General features: G+C 35.4%; 2 protein-coding genes across 4 annotated transcripts; both read left to right on the top strand.

Moving 5' to 3' along the window:
* The first annotated feature begins 621 nt into the window (after window positions 1–621).
* LOC102584028 (uncharacterized membrane protein At1g75140-like) lies at window positions 622–3,073 on the top strand. The gene has a single exon (XM_006341857.2). The coding sequence runs from the start codon at window positions 921–923 to the stop codon at window positions 2,838–2,840; it is 1,920 nt and encodes a 639-aa protein (XP_006341919.1). The 5' UTR covers window positions 622–920; the 3' UTR covers window positions 2,841–3,073.
* Window positions 3,074–3,243: 170 nt separating this feature from the next.
* Window positions 3,244–18,479, top strand: LOC102583582 (probable serine/threonine protein kinase IRE4). Of its 3 annotated transcripts, none has more exons than XM_015306394.1 (18): window positions 3,244–3,408; window positions 3,519–3,572; window positions 9,433–9,524; window positions 9,661–9,852; window positions 10,097–11,305; window positions 12,912–13,084; window positions 13,161–13,404; window positions 13,953–14,045; window positions 14,248–14,388; window positions 14,468–14,560; window positions 14,764–14,956; window positions 15,100–15,185; window positions 15,630–15,718; window positions 16,323–16,374; window positions 16,489–16,545; window positions 16,730–16,873; window positions 17,304–17,381; window positions 17,728–18,479. In XM_015306394.1, exons 4-18 carry the CDS (start codon window positions 9,697–9,699, stop codon window positions 17,824–17,826), a joined length of 2,907 nt encoding a protein of 968 aa, XP_015161880.1. In that variant the 5' UTR covers window positions 3,244–3,408; window positions 3,519–3,572; window positions 9,433–9,524; window positions 9,661–9,696; the 3' UTR covers window positions 17,827–18,479. The 3 variants fall into 3 exon arrangements, 2 of the variants coding, with proteins under 2 accessions (XP_015161880.1, XP_006341918.1); XR_366898.2 differs by lacking the exons at window positions 3,244–3,408; window positions 3,519–3,572 and adding an exon at window positions 7,967–8,533 and having other exon boundaries at window positions 17,728–17,879; window positions 17,990–18,479; XM_006341856.2 differs by lacking the exons at window positions 3,244–3,408; window positions 3,519–3,572 and adding an exon at window positions 7,967–8,533.
* The last annotated feature ends 80 nt before the right edge of the window (window positions 18,480–18,559 follow it).

Here is an 18,559-nt window from a genome sequence, read left to right as displayed (position 1 = left end):
TAGCGAACCATTAATTGCCACTCTTTAAAAAAGTTGGAATAAAAACACATTTTCAATATAAGTAGATTCAATCTTTCAAGAAAAAAAAACAAGATTCACATGTACTTTTTTGTGTGTATTGTATTGTTAGTTCAAATATAATGTTTGTTTTGATTATTATTTAAATTTTATTGTATGGTATGTTTAAATTTATCGTTAGGTAATAAAACAAAGACCCAATTTGTGCGACAATCGATTTTATATGATCGCGTTGTTACTTTACCATTTTCTTCTCATTTTATTTTTGACTTATTATTTAATACTCCTTTAACCTAATTTTTTTATAGTATCTCTATTCAATACACTAGTTTTCTTGTAGGTTTATCATCAAATTATGTATGCATAATGACGGAGAATGATATAATCTAACCAACCACATTGTATTCACTAAAACAATATCACACGATACAATTCAATATGATACCTTATGAAACAGTATGTAGCAAGTTATGTCTATTAAAATAATACAATACCATACAATACAATAGAATACATTACGAAACAAGACATAACCGTTAGCTACCCCTATCACTTATCAGCTCCTGTTAAGTTCTACTGGTACATGCCATGGGGGTGCAACGTACAAGATCCTCTCTCGTTCTTACAGTGTCAAGCTTTGGACTTCGCTTGAAGAAGAAAAAAGAAAAAAACTGAAATAAAAAACTTGTTAGCCCTAAAATCAAAATCCACCAAAGCACAGTATACCATAGTGAAGAAGAAAAAACTCATGAACAACTGAGGATATTCAGCAAAAAAAAAAAAAAGATTTGATTTTTCATTTGATCTTCCAAATCTTGAACAGTAAAATTCATCAAAAAAGAAAATATCAAGATCTGTAACTTAATGACCTCAGAGCTTTGATACCAATATCAGTTTCTGCAATGGCAAGCTTACACAAAGGCAAGATTTTCTTATTTTCTTTGCTTTTGTTATTTCATGTTTCATGGGTTTTTAGAGCTTTTGCTGAAGTTGTAATTGAAGAAGAGAAGTTGGAGAATCTTGGGGTTGAAGAGAAATTTGAACATGTTGATGCTTTAGATTTGTTAAAAAGACACCAACTTCAAATAGAAAAACTAGAAGGGATTGTTGAAAATCTTAGCTTGCTTGTTTCTAGGTTAGAATCAAGATTACTGGAATACCCTAAACTTCAAAACTTGGAAGGTAAAGAGCAGGTTGTTTTGGGTGAAAAAAAGAAGATTCAAAGTGAGGGGTTTGTGGGTAGTGAGGGTAGTTTAGAGAATAAAGTGTCTGTTACAAAGTATAGTCCTCTTTGGTTGGAGAGGTTTCAGTTTATATCTGCAGTGAGATTAGGATCAGATGCAACTAGCATCAATGTGTTACCATTTAGAGATGCTGAAGGACTGAGTAAGTATGTTGCCATTGGCGATGATCGCGGAAAGGTGTATGCATTCTCTAGAAATGGAGAAGTTTTGGTTGAATTTCAAACGTCGATGAGTTCACCAATAACAGCCTATGTGTCGTACTTGTCTGTTTATAAGAATGAGAGTGTGGTTGTTACGGGGCATGAGAATGGTGGGATTTTGATGCATAGAATTTGGGAGGTAGTAGTGCCTGATGGTGATGACAGGGCTGCTCTTCGCATGGAAACTGTAGGAAAATTTGCTTCACCAGAAATCGAGGAAGGGGGGTCTTCGATTTTAAGTTTAGAGGTGCATCATGTTGGAAGAAATAGGTATATCTTGTCCACGGATTCTGGTGGGAAACTAAGGGTTTTTAGGGAGAATGGAACAGTTTATGGGGTGACAACGCCAAAGAGCAGGCCACTTGCGTTCTTGAAACAAAGGCTTCTATTTCTAACTGAGACTGGTGCAGGGTCATTAGACTTGAGGACCATGAAGATTAGGGAATCTGAATGTGAAGGTTTAAACAATTCTATTGCTAAGAGTTATGTATTTGATGCAACTGAACGGTCGAAAGCATACGGGTTTACATCTGATGGTGATTTGATTCATGTGCTACTCTTAGGTGATAATATGAACTTCAAGTGCAGGGTTAGATCCAAAAGGAAGTTAGAGATGGCTGAGCCTCTATCATTTCAGGCAATTAAAGGATATTTGCTTGTTGCTAACCAGGAGAAGGTATCACTGTATAACGTGTCATCGCTGCATTACGTGCGGTCTGGTGGACCAAGGCTTTTGTTCTCTGTTGGTCATGATGAGATTGTAGCATCATTTTTGAGCTCTCAATCTTTGGAACTAAATGATAAAAGTAGAAACATTATTCCTTTAGTTGCCAGTGATCAAGAAAAGCTGGTTATTCTTGGACTGGGAAGTGGTTACTTGGGGATATATCGCTCAAACCTTCCAGTTTTCAAAAATGAGTTCAACACTATGCTGTGGACGAGTCCTGTTTTATTTTTCATCATTTTTCTTTTAGGTGCATATTATTTTTTTGCCAAGAAAAAGGAAGCTCTTACCTCCTGGGGACCTGACGATCCTTTCCCTTCTACGGGTGTTACAAGTGGGGCTCCAATGGGATCCAGCCAGGGTGACAGATCTTATCCTGATTCATCGAGGAATGCAGATCTTATGGATCTTAGGGGTAGCAGCCTCAGAGGTCCATCTGGAAGGTATGTCTCTCCATCTCGCTATTCTGGTGGAACGGCAGGTGCCTATAGAACGAATTCTGCTGATACAAATTCTAGGCCTGCCTCTGTTGATCCCAACTTTAGAACTACCTCGGAGTTAAAATTTAGGGGGACAAATCTAGAAACACCAGGTTTTCCAAAAAGGAGAGATAGCCTGTTTGTAAACAGTCAAATTGTGGATGATGGCAAGTAACCTGCAGTTCATGTATGGTACATGTGTTTCAGCACCATACTGTCATTTGGACACGTGGGGAAGCTGACAATCTATAGCTGTAACTTTGCAACGGGTTACTCGTGTTGAGAGGAAATAAAAAGAACATTTTGAGCTTTCAGTTCTGATTGCCTTGAATTGATAATCAAGGTTAAGCAGATGTCTGTTAACAATTTTTTCTCTCTTTTCCATTTATGCTAAATATTTATCTCAAGTATGCGCGCAATCCATCTGTAAATTCAGTTCTAGTGGAGATTATTCATATAGTTATTGAAATATATATGAGTTTGAGATCAAGGCGGAAAAGATAAGCAGAACCCCCATCCCCAAATAGAAAAAAGGAAAAAAAAAAGGAAAGGAGAGATCATGATCAATGGAACTCAAAGGAGTTTCTAGAATTTCATTTTTTTTTCATAAATACTCGCCAACAAGAATTTGGTTACTACTTTGGTCTGGTCGCCGAGGCCAAAACTAATACGTGGTAGAATAGCTTCACTTTAACTTATCTTAGATGGAGACAAAGGAGCCTCGTGGGTACAATTGAAGTAAGGTACTTATCGCTGGAACTCTTTAGTTTTATTGTTATTGTCGCCATCATATATATATATATCTGTTACTCTGTTCGATGGAAACTAAGCTTAACAGGAGAACTTCCTTCAGGAATGTCAAGGTTCTTACAATTCCTGCTTGTGCATTTAATGCTCCATTCCTCATGTAAGTGAACACTTCATTCAAATTTTATCATAGGTTGAGCCATACTCTTTTAAGGTCATGTTTGCTTGCAATTTATATATGCTCATGAATTGTTTGACATCAGATCAAGATCTAGGCAGTTGGTCATTATTTGGCTTTTGAAGTAGACTAATCAATGTAAAAGACGTTTGTTATGACTTCATTTTGTGAGGACTTGCTCATGTTTCTTGCTGAGAGGAAGCAACCATGATAATCCTACCACAGTTACTTAGTCGAACAAAGTATCACAGTGAAAAATCCTGATGATTCTAATGGACAATTAAGTAGTAGCCTTAAGTTTAGTGCAAGTGATGTTCTGTAGAAATCCCTTGTTTCCTTTTCCTTCGGGTGGCTAGGAGAGGGAGAAATAGTCCATTTGTTATAGTCTTCGCAGAATGCCTTTTGATTTTGTCTGCCTATTTCATTTACTTGTCAAAAAGTGTTCCTTGAACAAATTAAACCTTAGGGGACAGCATTAGGCATAGTTTGTCAAGGCTCAAGAAATAGAAAGGTTATAAAGATGTGAGATGTCATTCTTCATATAAATGGAAGTTACTGCAAATTGCAGTAGAGTATACCTTAATACTGAAACTGCAGATTTGCACAGTAATATTTGATAGCTATGAACGAGATATTTTCTATTAGTTTCAAAACCTTAGTGTTAGTATAGTGTAAATGACCATAAAAGGTTGTTTAAGATGGGTAAATACTCCTCCATCCTTAACCAAAAGTCTTGGATTCGAGATATGGAAATGAAGTCACCTTTTCTAGGGAGCGAAAGAGTGGTCTTTCAGGATTGGTCGTTGTGTGTCACCACCTCCCACCTATCCTACACATTCGATTATGAATCCAAATTAACCAGGTTCTAAAGCAGGTAGGAGAAACCGGGTGGAAACAAAGAAAACTATAGTGTAAAATGTTTTTGTAGAAAATATTGTTCACCAGTATTAGCTTTATATACAATAGAATAGTGAATATTGTGTAAATCATTATCAACACTTGGTTGGACATAAAGTTGCACAAGTATATGATTTGGTAGAGGATGAGTTGTATTAGTAGTATTTGGTGATTTTATTAGGACTTATCTAACAGAAGACAAAAGTTCATACGCAACTTAGAATAAGTCACATGTAGGATGTACACTTAATTTGAGGGTCTGTCGGAGATAACCTCTCTATCTCACAAATGTAGAGGCAATGTTTGTGTACATCCTACCATCTCCCGACTTCATTTGTAGGATTGTCTTGTGTATGTTGTTGTAATAGCCTAATAGGTACAAAGGGTTCTTCCAATCAAATATTAACTAGTTTGAAAGTGAATCTTAGTTGATTGATAAATTATAATCATTTAAAAAAATTATTTTTACAGTCTAATAAAGTTATCAAAATAGGTTCATAGGATAAACTTCTGTCCCTACCAAATTAAGAAAAGGGAGGGAATGGACATACATCTATTTATAGAATTGTTCATCAGTTGTGCTCGAAAGTTCTACATTGTAGCATAAAGGATGCAACTCTATATTCATGGTTTAACCTAGAGATCTTTAATAAAAGACGAAGAAATACTTATCATTTCACTACAGTCATAATTGATTTACTTTTTATGTATCACGTTCTAGATATTCGATATAATCTACTCCATCCCTTTCAATTTAAGTGGTCTTACTTTTCTTTTTAGTCCGTTCCAAAACAATCTCTTTCTATATTTAATAAGTTTTCTAATTTCAACACTTCACATAACATGTTTAAGACCACAAGATTTAAAAATCTTTTTTTATTTTTTAAACTTTATGCCCTACAGAGTTAATTTTACAGCCAATGTGTATCCGACACCCTTTACCTAAGATGGCTCCGCCCATGCCTATAAAACTAAGATAAAGCAAGCATCTGCCTGAGCTCCTATAGGTCAAAAAGCTAGGCAACACAAAACACTTAAAAATTGGGTTGGTATAGTCTTTTGAAACTTTGAAATTAATTTTTCTCAAAAGAATGCAAATGTTTTTCTTATTCTTTTATCAAAAATAAGTTTTCGTCCTATTCTTAAGTAAGAAAATTGGCCTTTCGAAGTGGAGGGGACCATATATATTTTTTTTTGAATTTTTTGTAAGCAATACATCATCTTTAACAATCATTTTTACTCACCTATTTTTATTATTATAAGTGATGGCTTACTATTTGGAATTTATTCAAACCTTCTCATAATTAAACTTCCACTAGTTACTCGATTGAAGCTTTCCATGCCGTGTTGCTAAAAATTGGCATGCTAGACCAAGAGTCAATACAATAACACAATAGTATATCCAACGTGATTTCATAAATTGAGTCAGAAGAAGGTAGAATATTTACCGACTTTAACTTATCAACACATTAACAAACATTTATTATGTCAATATAACATAACTACGTCTTAGTTCAAACAAGTTGAATTCAACATAATTCCTTTGTTATTTCGGCGTGCGGTTGAGAGAAAGAAGTCGGGGTGTGTGGGCCCATAGGGTTGTATGTATGAGAGACACACTTGTATGCCTTTCGAGGATTCCCCCTTTAAATCTTGTCAAGATAGTTTTATCAAGGATAGGAGAATCCTTGGTTGAGTATGACAATTGCAAGTAGATACTTACTGATTGTTTGGTATAAGAGATAATAATCTCAGAATAAAATGCAAGATTATCTTATTATGTGTTTGGTTAGGATTTATCTCATCATTTGTACTATAATGATAGAATAAGTTATCCCGTATACATGATGAGATAACTAATCTCATAAGATAAGATAATTTGTCTATTCTATCTCATTACCAATCAACCCCTTAACTTAGTACTTTTGACACATAACATAAATTTATGTATAAAAAATTGTTAAAGTTATAACAAGTACCTGTAGATATGAAAATTCGTATAATATAAATTTTGAATCCGCCTCCGTATTCAATCATGTTGGTATATGTCATTGTTGATATGCTATACGTCATTGATAGGAATAAAACAACTCAAAGAAAATGTTGTATGGAGTACCGTTGCAAATTCATCAGTTTTTATATTTATCCAAAATTGAGAAATTGCCGTTGCCCAAACACCATCAAATGAGTCCTTTTCAAATTGGAATTATTCTTCATTTACTTTGCCACCCTATATTTGATTTATTTATATTTTGTACAATGGCTAAAAAAATAACTCCTAATAATTCTTTTGTCAACGTAATCTATTTCCTTAAATGTTTATTAGAAAGACAAAATTAAATAAAGTAAACTGTTAGTATAGATGGTCAAATATTAAATTATTTTTAGTTCTGCTGAATGCATCTGTTAGTAGAGTGACGAGGGGCGGCTCTAATAAATTGGTGGCCTAAAGCAAAATTCAAATGGAGGCCTTAAATTCGAATATATATTTTTTATGAAGTTTATTATAGCCAATTATTTAATTTTTCTTGAGACATAGTACTCATAATTTGTCAAACTTCTATTACTTCCTTGCTCTTTTATGAAAAAATTATATTTTCTACAAATTATACGCGATATTTTAAAAAAAATATATGTATAACCTATTGTATTTTTAAAAAATGAGGCCCCTCAAATTTTGGGGCCTAAGGCAGTTGCTTTTTTTTCAAAGCTGTAGAGCCGCCACTGAGAGTGACTATCTTATATGAAATATTATCAATGAGATTTTTTCATCGAAAAATTATATTATATTATATATATATATATATATGTTTGAACTTTGTAAAAATCATGCCTTCACTATGGAGTACAAAGTCACTATAAAACCGTGATATTCTCTCCTTTCTTCACAAAAAGAGAGGCATTTCTTTTTTCATGCACACATTTTTATGCTGAATAGTAGTTAGTAGTAATAACTAAAAATTCAATTCAAATGAATATATTTTTTTTCAAGTTTCATATCAACTATGTAATTTTTTTTTACATTTCTAAATTATCACAGTATCACTTTCTTATTAGAATACATTTCGATGTTGAGTAGGCCAAATATTTATTTTCAATAGGACCAACTCAATATCAAGATCTGTTATAATTAAGGTAGAAAACTAGTGAAAAAGTAATAGCTTAGGTAAAAATTTGAGATATAAAACTTTCGAAAAGATAATAGTTTAAATATATTTTTTTACCATTAACTCCAACTAAAAATGTGGAAAACTTTGGTTAATATTATGGTCCTGTGTACCCATTTTGGGCAATAGTATTATATAAGTTAAGTTAAAAAAAAAGAATACTAAACATATATAAAATTATACAAAATAAAAAAAAGGAAAAAAGCTTTTTTATTTGGTATTTTTTTTAGTGACACAGATCTATTACAGTAAAAACAATAAAAAGGGAGAATTAAGAGAAGTAAAAATAGTTTTTTTTTTTTTTTGGTAGAATTCCAACTACTCTGAAATAGGATCAGAGTTGCAAAACATTTAAGCTTTTGCAACTCAGATCCTGAAGAAATAAAAACAAAAACAATAAAGAGAAAGAAAAAAACTTTCTCATTGATTTTTGTATGTAATATATTAGAAGAACATCACAAACACGCTATCACTCCATTTTTTCTCTCTTCCATTTTCCGTTTTGAAAGTTGGAAGCCGTTACCCCTTCAACAACCGCTCACCAAAACCCAACTGTTCACTCCGATAAATTTCGAATTCTGAAATTTTTTTCCACTGTATTCATAATCGTGTTCATCATAAATTCGTTAAACTAGTTATTATAGATTTTTTTGAAATTTTTGATGGCGGAACCGAGTCGGAACGGCGGTGAGTCGTCGCCGGAGACCGGGATTCCGACCGGTTTGAACCGGATTAAAACTAGGAGGCTTGAGTCGAAGGATAGGCCGAGCTCAAGGCTTGTAGTAGATTCCGATAAGTTGAATGAGTCTTCTCCTCGTTCTGGAGCTTCTACACCTCGTTTGAAGCAGGACCAAAGAGCTGCATCAAAAGGACGGAAAGGTCATATTGCTAAATCTGCTTTTTTTCTCAGCTGTTAAATATAGTTAACGTTTGTATTATATGCATCACGATATTTGTTCGAGCTGTTGCTGAGTTTTCGGTTGTGAAATTTTAAATTCGATTTGTGGCAGTGGAAGAAATATTATAGTAATGGATAAAAGTGGCATCGAAGTTTAAAATTTGATTAGTTAAATGAAATTTTTGAAAATAGTATAGAATAATATTATCTATGGAGTGGTGTGAAGCATTTTGGAGTGTAATTTGCATTGGAATGGAGGGAGTAGAAACTTTCTACTGTTTGATCCAGTCACGTGCTAGGCTGAACCTGATGTTGCCATTGGACATCCGGATGCCATTGAAAGTACTCCGTTGTTAATTACTTAAGTCCTTCAGCTGAAAAAAACTTCAGCTGAAAGCTGTATGGTAAAATACTAAAATATAGTTGGTATATATAGAATATTATCTGTAATGAATGTATGCACAGTCTAATGGTGACGTCTATCAGTAATTGAATGAACAAGTATTCATGTACTCTATCCTACCATATGAATGGAGAAGATCGTTTGCGAGGGGGGAAGCTGATCATATATCTCCCTGATATTGCAGTCTGAGCAAGTATAATTTAAGCTATTAAACAATCCAACTGTTATTTTCACCTTTACCCATGTTGTACTAATGGCTAGTGCTTCCGGATTACTTATTATTACCTAAACTTTGGAATTCCTTGTCAAGGTTTAAAATTACTTTGATTCTGAATTACCTAAGTATGTGTGTTCTCAATTGGATGGAATCTGCAGGCACTCAAAGGAGATCAGCTTCTGTAATTCTCGGCAGCTCTTTTTTTTTTTTCTGTCTAATTGATCTCTGTTCTAATGAATTCTGGTCCCTTTACTTAACAGGACACCGTAAAGGCAGGAAGATAGCTAGTTGGTTTGCGTCTTATATCTTTAAGGATTTAGATCAAGCTGGTAGTGGCTTTACTTTAAATCAGGTAAGAAATGGTTCAGCTTGCACATAAAATTAGTTTCATCAAGTTACTCTGGATGTGCTATGCTATGTTTCTGCTTTTTATTTGATGGTAATTGGAGATACCATGTGTCTCGCTGGATGATAATTTGCAATTTTAGGGGGCTGACAAGGAGGGTCCTGGAAGGAATGTGCATATGATGGGAAAGCATGTGACAGTGAGGCAATCTTCCCAAGGAGCAATGCCTATTAGTAAAGCAAGCAAAACATTCAAAAGTTTTTCACATGAGCTAGGTCCAAAAGGTGGCATTCAACCATCACCTCCACGAGCTCACAGCTATAATGATCTTAAGGTAATTCTTTTTACATTTCTGGTTCTGGTATTTCCATTTATTATGTGAGGGGTGGTAAGTGATAAGCATAGGAAGGAATTAGGTTTTGGTACTTCCAGATAATATGTAAGGGTGTTAAGAGATAAGCATATGAAGGAATTACATTCGTTTCAGAGTATAATGATCAAGATAAGTAGGTCAGTTGGGTGGCTGATATGGTTTTTGATGTTCATTATTAACTTTGATTCCATGGAATGACATGCAGGAGCTGCTTGGATCTCTTCGTTTGAGATTTGATGCTGCAAAAGAAGCGGTGAACACAGAGCTAGGTGGTTTCTTGCAGGAGGTTGTAGAAATTGTACAGAAGAATGATTCCTTGCCTCTGGATGGACAAAAGATGGCTGAAGAACTTGTTGTTCTTGCTCAAGAGTGTATCAAGATGACCTGCTTAGAGTTTCGCTCCAAGTGTGAACCAATTGTCCAGGACCTTACAATAAGAAGACAAGAATGCCAAACCGGTCCTTTGAAGTGGTTGTTGACACGCATGCTTTTTATATTGACACGGTGCACAAGGGTGTTGCATTTTGCTAAAGACAGTGAGCCAGTTGATGAGACATCTCTGGCCAAGCTTAAAGAATGTCTAAATAGAATCCCTTCTGTTAAAACGGATTGGGTTCTCAAGCGAAGGATTTCTGATATGGGAGCAGGTTGTAAGTTGAACACAAAGGCCGGTGGCAAATGCAGTTTGGAGGAAGAAAAGACATCAAAAAACTCCTCTCACTCACATCAGCAGAAATCTGAATTTATCTTGGATGGAAGTGTCATTGCGCTCGAAAAAGATTCCATGTTTATTGAACCAACATCATCTTTTAATAACCCTCTTGATATTCAGTCTAACATGAAACCATTGAACAATATCAGCGACCAAATTAGTGGAGAATTGAGAAACGAGTGTAGACAACAGTATTTGGATGATTCTAGTCTGGTGATTTGTAGAATTTGTGAGGAACTTGTTCCCACTATCCACTTGGAGCCTCATTCCTACATATGTGCTTATGCAGACAAATGTGATTCGAAATCTCTAGATGTCGATGAACGCCTTTTGAAGTTTGCCGAATTACTGGAACAGCTTGTGGAGGCAACTTCTGAGATCCAAGAAAATTCAAAAGTGAAAAGTGAAAATTCCGGAAACACATCTGAAGGTTATTCACCTAATATGGGTGAGTGGAGAAGCAAAGGGATAGATGGAATGTTTGAGGATCTTCATGAGATGGATACTGCCAGTATAGAAGATTCTCCATTAGCAGCATTCGTTAATTTGAAGAGTCACTTGGGTACAAAGTCCAATAACGGTGGTCCACCATCTTCAAATGGGAGCATGACATCAGTATCCTCGACAACTACCCCTCGGACAGTAAATTTTGACTACTGGCTAGATCATAACAATCAATCTGAGCTAGAGGATGTTCAGCAGGTTTGTCACTGTACTCTGAATGAGAAATATCTGTTGTGTTTTTCCAGCAATCCACCAAGTTTGCAGTGAAGAATCACCGAAGTTGAAATCCAAGTATTTTCCTTAATATACTAAGGATTACTTAAAGAGAAAATACCACTTGAGGTTCTATCATCTTAGAGGAGGAAAAGGGAGTTAGAGAGAGAGAGTAGGTGAACAAAATAATGGATTCTAATGCTGGTCAGGATCATCTAGCAATATGGATTAGCTTAATTATTGGGATGAATCTTCCATTCTTCCTTTGAGTGTATTAGATCTTTATATTTCTCTAGGGTAAAAGCCTTTCTTTGATCATTTCCTTTTTACATCTGCATGGAAATCATGGCCTAATGAAGAGGCTTTTAAGAATTTGCTTATTTTTTACAACACCTTTTGCCCATTGGTGCTTTTACATAAAAAGAAACTTTTTTGTTAACACTACACAAGAAACCAATTAATCAATTTGGGCTAAATCGAAATAGTTTAGTGCTTTGTTTAGAGAATATAATAGATCCATTAATGACTATGATCTGTGAGTTATCATCTCTTATATTCTTTTCCCGAATTTCTTTTAACCGGCTATTCCCCTTTTTGGTATTAATATTCTTATACCCTCTTGTCACATTTCATGAGACAGTATTGCACAAAATTTTAGATATTAATTTGAGTTACATATAATACTAGTAATTGTGGAAGAAACTATGGAGTAATATTTGAAATATTAGTTTGATGAATTTGGAATTCTTAATCCAACTAGTTGCGACTTGACGTCTAATTGTGTATTGCAGTAATGAATGTGATGTTCTTAAAAGTTGGAAAGATGTATAGAAATGAAAATGATGCCAAAAGTCTTGAAATGTTTCAAATTAGTAAAGGTATCATAAAGCACCTACGAGTTTGGCTTGACGGTCGATGGAGTTTTAAAGAACATAGAGACAAGGGTTCGAGTTCCAGGAGAGGCAAAAAAAATAGGTGATTTCTTCCATATGCATTGCCTTGGTATAGTTCTCCAATACCTATACTAGTAGGACATCACGTTTCTAATGAAATAGTCTGCACGAGAGTTGGACCAGACCCCACCCTAAGAAAGAATATGGAAAGAGCAACATATAAAGTGGGACAAGAGAATCTCACTTATCAAAAAAAAAAAAATGAAGTGGGACAAGAGAAGTACTAAATATAATTAATAAGAGAATCTATTCTGAGGGGATGAATTTGTATAGTTTCAACTTTTTCAATTGAAACACATAACCTATCTATGTTTCCTTAAGATAATCCACCTAATAATAATAATAATTCTCCAGGACTTCTTTTGTTTCTCACTTGTATTTCAGTTTAAAGATAAGTAAAATCAGTATGAACTTGGCATTAATGTCTTTTGAGTGATAATGATGTGAAGCTAATGCTGGTGTGTTTCGGAAGTTGATAACTCATGTATTAGCTTAACTATTTTCCATCTCCCTAGATTATTATTGTTGCAGAATTAACTATATTGTTCTTGAGTGGATCAATAGGTTTTTTAATAAAGATCTAAGCACTTAACTCATTCCTGCATGTTACATGGGCTGATTTTCTTCTTCCTACTTAGATGACTGAATTAGCAGATATAGCACGTTGTGTGGCGGGAGCTGATCTTTCAGAAGAAGGATCTCATGAGCTTTTAATTGCGTGCATGCAAGACCTACAAGATATTTTACAAAATAGCAAGCTTAAAGCGCTTGTAGTAGATACATTTGGAGGACGAGTAGAGAACCTTTTGCGGTACAACTTTTTGAGCTCATGTATATCTTAGAATTTATAGATGAACCAGAGCTGACACCTGTTTCACTTCATGCAGAGAGAAATATATACTTGCTTGTGATCTTGTGGATAGAAAAGATGAGTTTGGACATTCAGAAGGTTCCAAAATGTTAGTGGATAATTCATCTCATTCCAGTATAATGTCAACTCCTTCAAGTACGTCACACAAAGAAAGAACAAGCATTGATGACTTTGAGATTATCAAACCAATCAGCAGAGGTGCCTTTGGCAGAGTTTTTCTGGCGCGCAAGCGGTCAACCGGAGATTTATTTGCAATCAAGGTATCTTTTGAGTCACCTTAAACTTTGAATTAATCAATGTATAATTATATTTGCTTTTGGATAAATAATATTAGTTTACTCTTTTCCTTATGTTTGTGAATACCAGTAGTTTTAGGGCTACCACTTAAGTTATCCTAACTATAGTGCTGAGGGAACTTGTTGTGGATTCAATAAGAAGAATTATGGACCTTTTCTATGGTCATTTGAACAAAAATTGAATATTGGCATTAACTATTCCTTTTGACTTGGGGTGGGGGGTTACCTTTAACAAGATGCTGGTTTTAAGTACCTGAAAGACATGGCAGTAACTTCTATGCTAATCAATTTACTGCTTTGTCACTGAACAGTTTTGCAGTGCATCCTGCGAATAGGAGAATGATCAAGTTGGTGAAGTTTGTGGTTAGATTAAACTATTTTAGTTATGTGGCATGTGTTTATCAATAAATATCTCATCCAAGTATTTCTCTGCCATAGGATTGTTACTGAACTTTTTTGTTATGACCAAATTGGTAGTGATTTCTAACATGATGTCATTCATATTCTATTAGGTGCTCAAGAAATTGGATTTGTTGCGGAAGAATGATATTGAGCGCATATTGGCAGAGCGTAATATATTGATCACCGTCAGAAACCCTTTTGTGGTGATTACAGATTATTTATCTCTTTTCTATTTTTCCTTCTCAGTAGGGCTTTTCATCTATTCCTTGATATATCAATCTTCGTATCCGCTGGGACTTGCTCTACCATAATCCTCATTTCTGCCTAGGTTTTTGTTGCAGTTAATGTCCTTAACTAATTTAGTTGTTTGAGTATGTGTTCATGAGGATGCTTTCACTGTTGTAGGTCCGATTTTTTTATTCATTCACTAGCAGAGACTACCTTTATTTGGTCATGGAGTATCTTAATGGTGGTGATCTATTCTCTCTGCTTAAAAAAGTTGGTTGCCTTGAGGAAGATGTAGCTCGAACCTATGTCGCGGAGTTGGTACTTTCCTGAACCATCTTTGTCTTGAAATTTTGCAACCTTTCGAGCCCTTTGAAGGATGTGTTTTTTCCTTCTTAAGGTCCTTGCTCTGGAGTACCTTCATTCTTTAGGAATAGTCCATCGTGATCTCAAGCCAGACAACATATTAATTGCACAAGATGGGCACATAAAGGTTGGTTCAGTATATCAGAGATCTTTCTAATGATGAGGAAGCTAAAATATTGTTTTTTTGCTGAAAGACAAGTGATTCTCAATGTGCCAGTGTTGATAAAAACACCTGCCCCACCTAGATGTCCCCATATTAATTGTACAAGTTTATATTTCTACTCTTTATTGACGGACATCATGTTCTAATCTTGGCTATGCTTAAATCAGCTTACAGATTTTGGTTTATCAAAAATTGGACTGATGAACAGCACAGATGATCTATCTGGACCCGATACAAAGGATGTAGCGCTTCCTGATGTTGGTAGTCAGCATAATCCAGATATATCAGATAAATCTCAACGTTCAGCTGTTGGTACCCCTGACTATTTGGCTCCGGAAATTCTTCTTGGAACAGATCATGGTAAGAAAAAAATTGCTATGCTAGACTTCCCTTCCCATGTCGCTTTTATCTAAACATAAGAACATAACATAAGATTAACAGGGATGTTAGCAGTGAGAATGAAAGGAACAGAAGTTGATTTAACCATCTGATTACTTGTACAGGTAGCGCTGCTGATTGGTGGTCAGTAGGAATTATTTTATTTGAACTCATCACTGGGATTCCGCCTTTCAATTCTGAACATCCTGAGGTATTATGATGCAGTTCATTGTTACATGTATAATTGGTGGTAAAGCACTCTTATAGATAGTCTCCTGTTCTGAGCGCCATGCACTTTGCATTTTTTTGTAACTCTTTCAGTAGTAATTTTTCCAGTAATAATATTAAATAGGTGTGACCTGGCCATGTAATGTTGGTCTTTCACTGAAGTTCACTCTGCAGTTTAAAACAATTTAGTGTGTGCATGTGTTTCCTTGAGGGACAGATATTGACTCCAGTTGGCAGATGCTAAGTTGGACTTTTAAGTTAATGAAACTCCAATGCAGCTAGTCCTTAATGATAGCTGACAATGTTTTCCTTTTTTTTGTTATTTTTGTTAGTTGCACCAGCAAATACATAGCAGCAGATTACTTTCTAGTTTCTCAATAGGTATGGACTTGATCTCCTCAACACATTACAATTTCTGGTTTGACAGGTTATCTTTGATAATATGCTAAACAAGCAAATTCCCTGGCCATCTGTCCCAGAAGAGATGTCCTTTGAAGCACGAGACCTAATTGACAGGTTAGCTAATACCTTTTAAATTCTATACATGATCATCCTTTGGGACCAATTTCTCTGGCAATCTAGCATCCTCTAAAAGGATTATCAGATGGTCAAGTCCAAACTGTTTTATTCTTTCTAGGTATCCGTTTTGCATAGACTAGGTTGGTGGTAGGTAATCGTTTGGTGCCTGCAGTTTGATTATTTGAAATCAAATGTCTCTAGTTCTTATTGTAAGTTTTCACCTCAAAATGGCGTTCCAGCTCCTAGGTGCTCTCCCGGCGCCAGCTTTCCAGTGCCTAGGGAATCTTTTTGATACCCGTATTATATTTGTTCATTGATCATTTGAGCTTCAATAACTCCATCTCACTTCAGTTACCTCTGCTTGATTACTTCATGAAAATTCAACTAGGAAAAGCCCACACTAAAATTTCCTCCTTGAACATCATTGATGCAGTTTCCATTTATTTTTCATTTTATACATTAATAATACCATTCATCCCTTAAAACACAAGTTTAAATTACTTGGCAAATTTTTATATTACTTGGGCTACAAATTCAACCATAGGATGTTCTCGATTTTGTCTGCTGGATGATCTAATTCAGTGGTAGAGTTTTACTGTAGGCTTCTTGTTCATGATCCAAATAAGCGCCTTGGAGCAAAAGGAGCATCAGAGGTTATCTTGTGTTTTTTATTCTAAAGAATATTACCTTCTTTATTTACTAGTTTAATGGAAAGAAACTACCATGATTTGGTACTAATTTCCATCATTTACTCTACATTCCTACAGGTAAAAGCACACCAATTTTTCAGGGGAGTTGATTGGGATAATCTTGCGTTACAAAAGGTAGGCCTTACTGTACAAAAAATCAGTTGAGTGGGTTTGAGCCTGTTCAATTAAAGTTTTTCCCCATTCTTCTCTGTCGTATCAGTGGTTTTGATTGGACCTATGATTCCTCATGCTACGAAAGAGAGAAATAATTTAGTTTGAGGCAGATTCTTTTCTTTGATTTCTGATTGTTTGTCTGCAGGCGGCCTTTGTACCACAGACTGATGGTGTTGATGACACAAGCTATTTTGTATCCCGGTATGGTCCAAGTGGAGTGCACGATGATGAAGATTGTAATGATTCTGCTTCTGACACCTCTGAGTTCTCCTCGAACTTTGGACTTGAGGTAACCTGTGTTCTCCATGTATTCATTCACTTGTCCAAGTATACTCAATACTCCTCGTATCAGCATGTTTCATAATCAACTCTGGAAGCTATTCTTCCCCTTTACATAAAACGGATTGAGAATAGTGGTTCAACTTTAATATGGTCATTAGATGGATCGAGATGGATAAAACTTGATCACAAATAGCTCATTACATGCTGTATTTGAGAGGACCTACCAGCCTATTGCCATTCAGCATATGATGCATGTCCTACTCAAGTAATCAGTACACAGCATAGCGCCATTCAGCATATGCCTGCATAGCCTACTCAAGTATTTAGCATACATACCAGAACCATTCACATGAACTTGTTAGAATAATAAACTTAAAGTAGGGTACCTTGTCTAACATTACTCTGACATGAATGTCTATTGATATTTCATTTTGCAGAATATTGATGAATGTGGTGATCTCACTCAGTTTGATCCTTCTCCTCTTGATCTATCCTTGATGAATTTTTCTTTCAAGGTATGCCATGACATTTACTTTATATGATCGTGAGTGCTTAACCACAATCATATTGTTAGATTTACTCGGACTATGACCAATTCTTGTGGGGCCCAAAGAAAAAAAAATGAAATTTAGCAAACTGAATCAGTTTACTAGGCTGGCTTCCATGCCAAAATGAGTAGTTTAACTCATCACTATCTCGTGAGGGCACTTAAAAAGTACTCAAAAAACCTTCGCATAGTGTTACTCTATAGGTAAACAAATAAAGTAGAGAAAACGTTCCAACTATATCTAACTTTTGATTTATGATTGAAATAAGAACCGAAAATCTGTGAGATTTCTTAACCATGTGTTCTAATTGCAGAATCTGTCTCAGTTGGCATCTATCAACCATGATATGCTCATGCAAAGTGGTTTCGATTCGTCAAGATGCTCATCTCCATGTAAGGGTCGAAGTGAATAAGCTTGTCCTCTTTTAGTTTCATCAATATCCAAACAAATGGAACTAAATAGAAGGTAATGCAAAGGGGATGTTGACGATGCTCATCTCCATGTAAGGGTCGAAGTGAATAAGCTTGTCTTCTTTTAGTTTCATCAATATCCAAACAAATGGAACTAAATAGAAGGTATTGCAAAGGGGATGTACCCCGCCATTCACGCGGACATCCGATCAGATCTCTCCCATTCAGAGAAATGGATGGTGCTAGCTATACCTGTGTGACATTCTAACCCAATGTTCTCACCGACAAGGTTTATAGCTTAGCGGTACTCGTGAGGAAATCCTGTCAAAAAATATTCTAGCGCACTTCCTGCGGCTTTCATGCGCTTGATATCATCTGGTGAACCAATGTTAGAGATCTCTAGCTAGTAGTTGTTTAATCCATCCAGGATGAAACCTTCCTTGCGAATGAAAAGAGTTTCCGGAAATCACATTGCCCTTTACGGCTTGAAATTCCTTTTGTATAGAATAACTCTCTTGAGAGTAAGAAGAGTTGTAGGAATTAACATTGCCCTTAGCGGCTTGGAATTCTTATTGTATAAAATAATTCTCGAGGGTTCGATTATCATTATTCTCTCTCCCCTTTTCTTATGCTAATTGAAAAACGTTTGAAAATGTCCTTACTTGCCAGAACTTGTTAAACTCTGTTAAATTAGAACACTGCCGTGGATGATACCGAAAGTTGCTTAGACTAGAA

Source organism: Solanum tuberosum, unplaced genomic scaffold, assembly GCF_000226075.1.
Source record: "Solanum tuberosum cultivar DM 1-3 516 R44 unplaced genomic scaffold, SolTub_3.0 scf00032, whole genome shotgun sequence".
NCBI classification, from domain to species: Eukaryota; Viridiplantae; Streptophyta; class Magnoliopsida; order Solanales; family Solanaceae; genus Solanum; species Solanum tuberosum.
This window is presented reverse-complemented; position numbering and strand designations above follow the sequence as displayed.

Coding starts and splice junctions, on each gene's coding strand:
- LOC102584028 (XM_006341857.2), top strand. CDS start 921: ATGGCAAGCTTACACAAAGGCAAGATTTTCTTATTTTCTTTGCTTTTG.
- LOC102583582 (XM_006341856.2), top strand. CDS start 8,317: ATGGCGGAACCGAGTCGGAACGGCGGTGAGTCGTCGCCGGAGACCGGG. Junction 13,405..13,952: donor GAGATTTATTTGCAATCAAG/GTATCTTTTGAG, acceptor ATATTCTATTAG/GTGCTCAAGAAATTGGATTT. Junction 17,382..17,727: donor TGATGAATTTTTCTTTCAAG/GTATGCCATGAC, acceptor TTCTAATTGCAG/AATCTGTCTCAGTTGGCATC.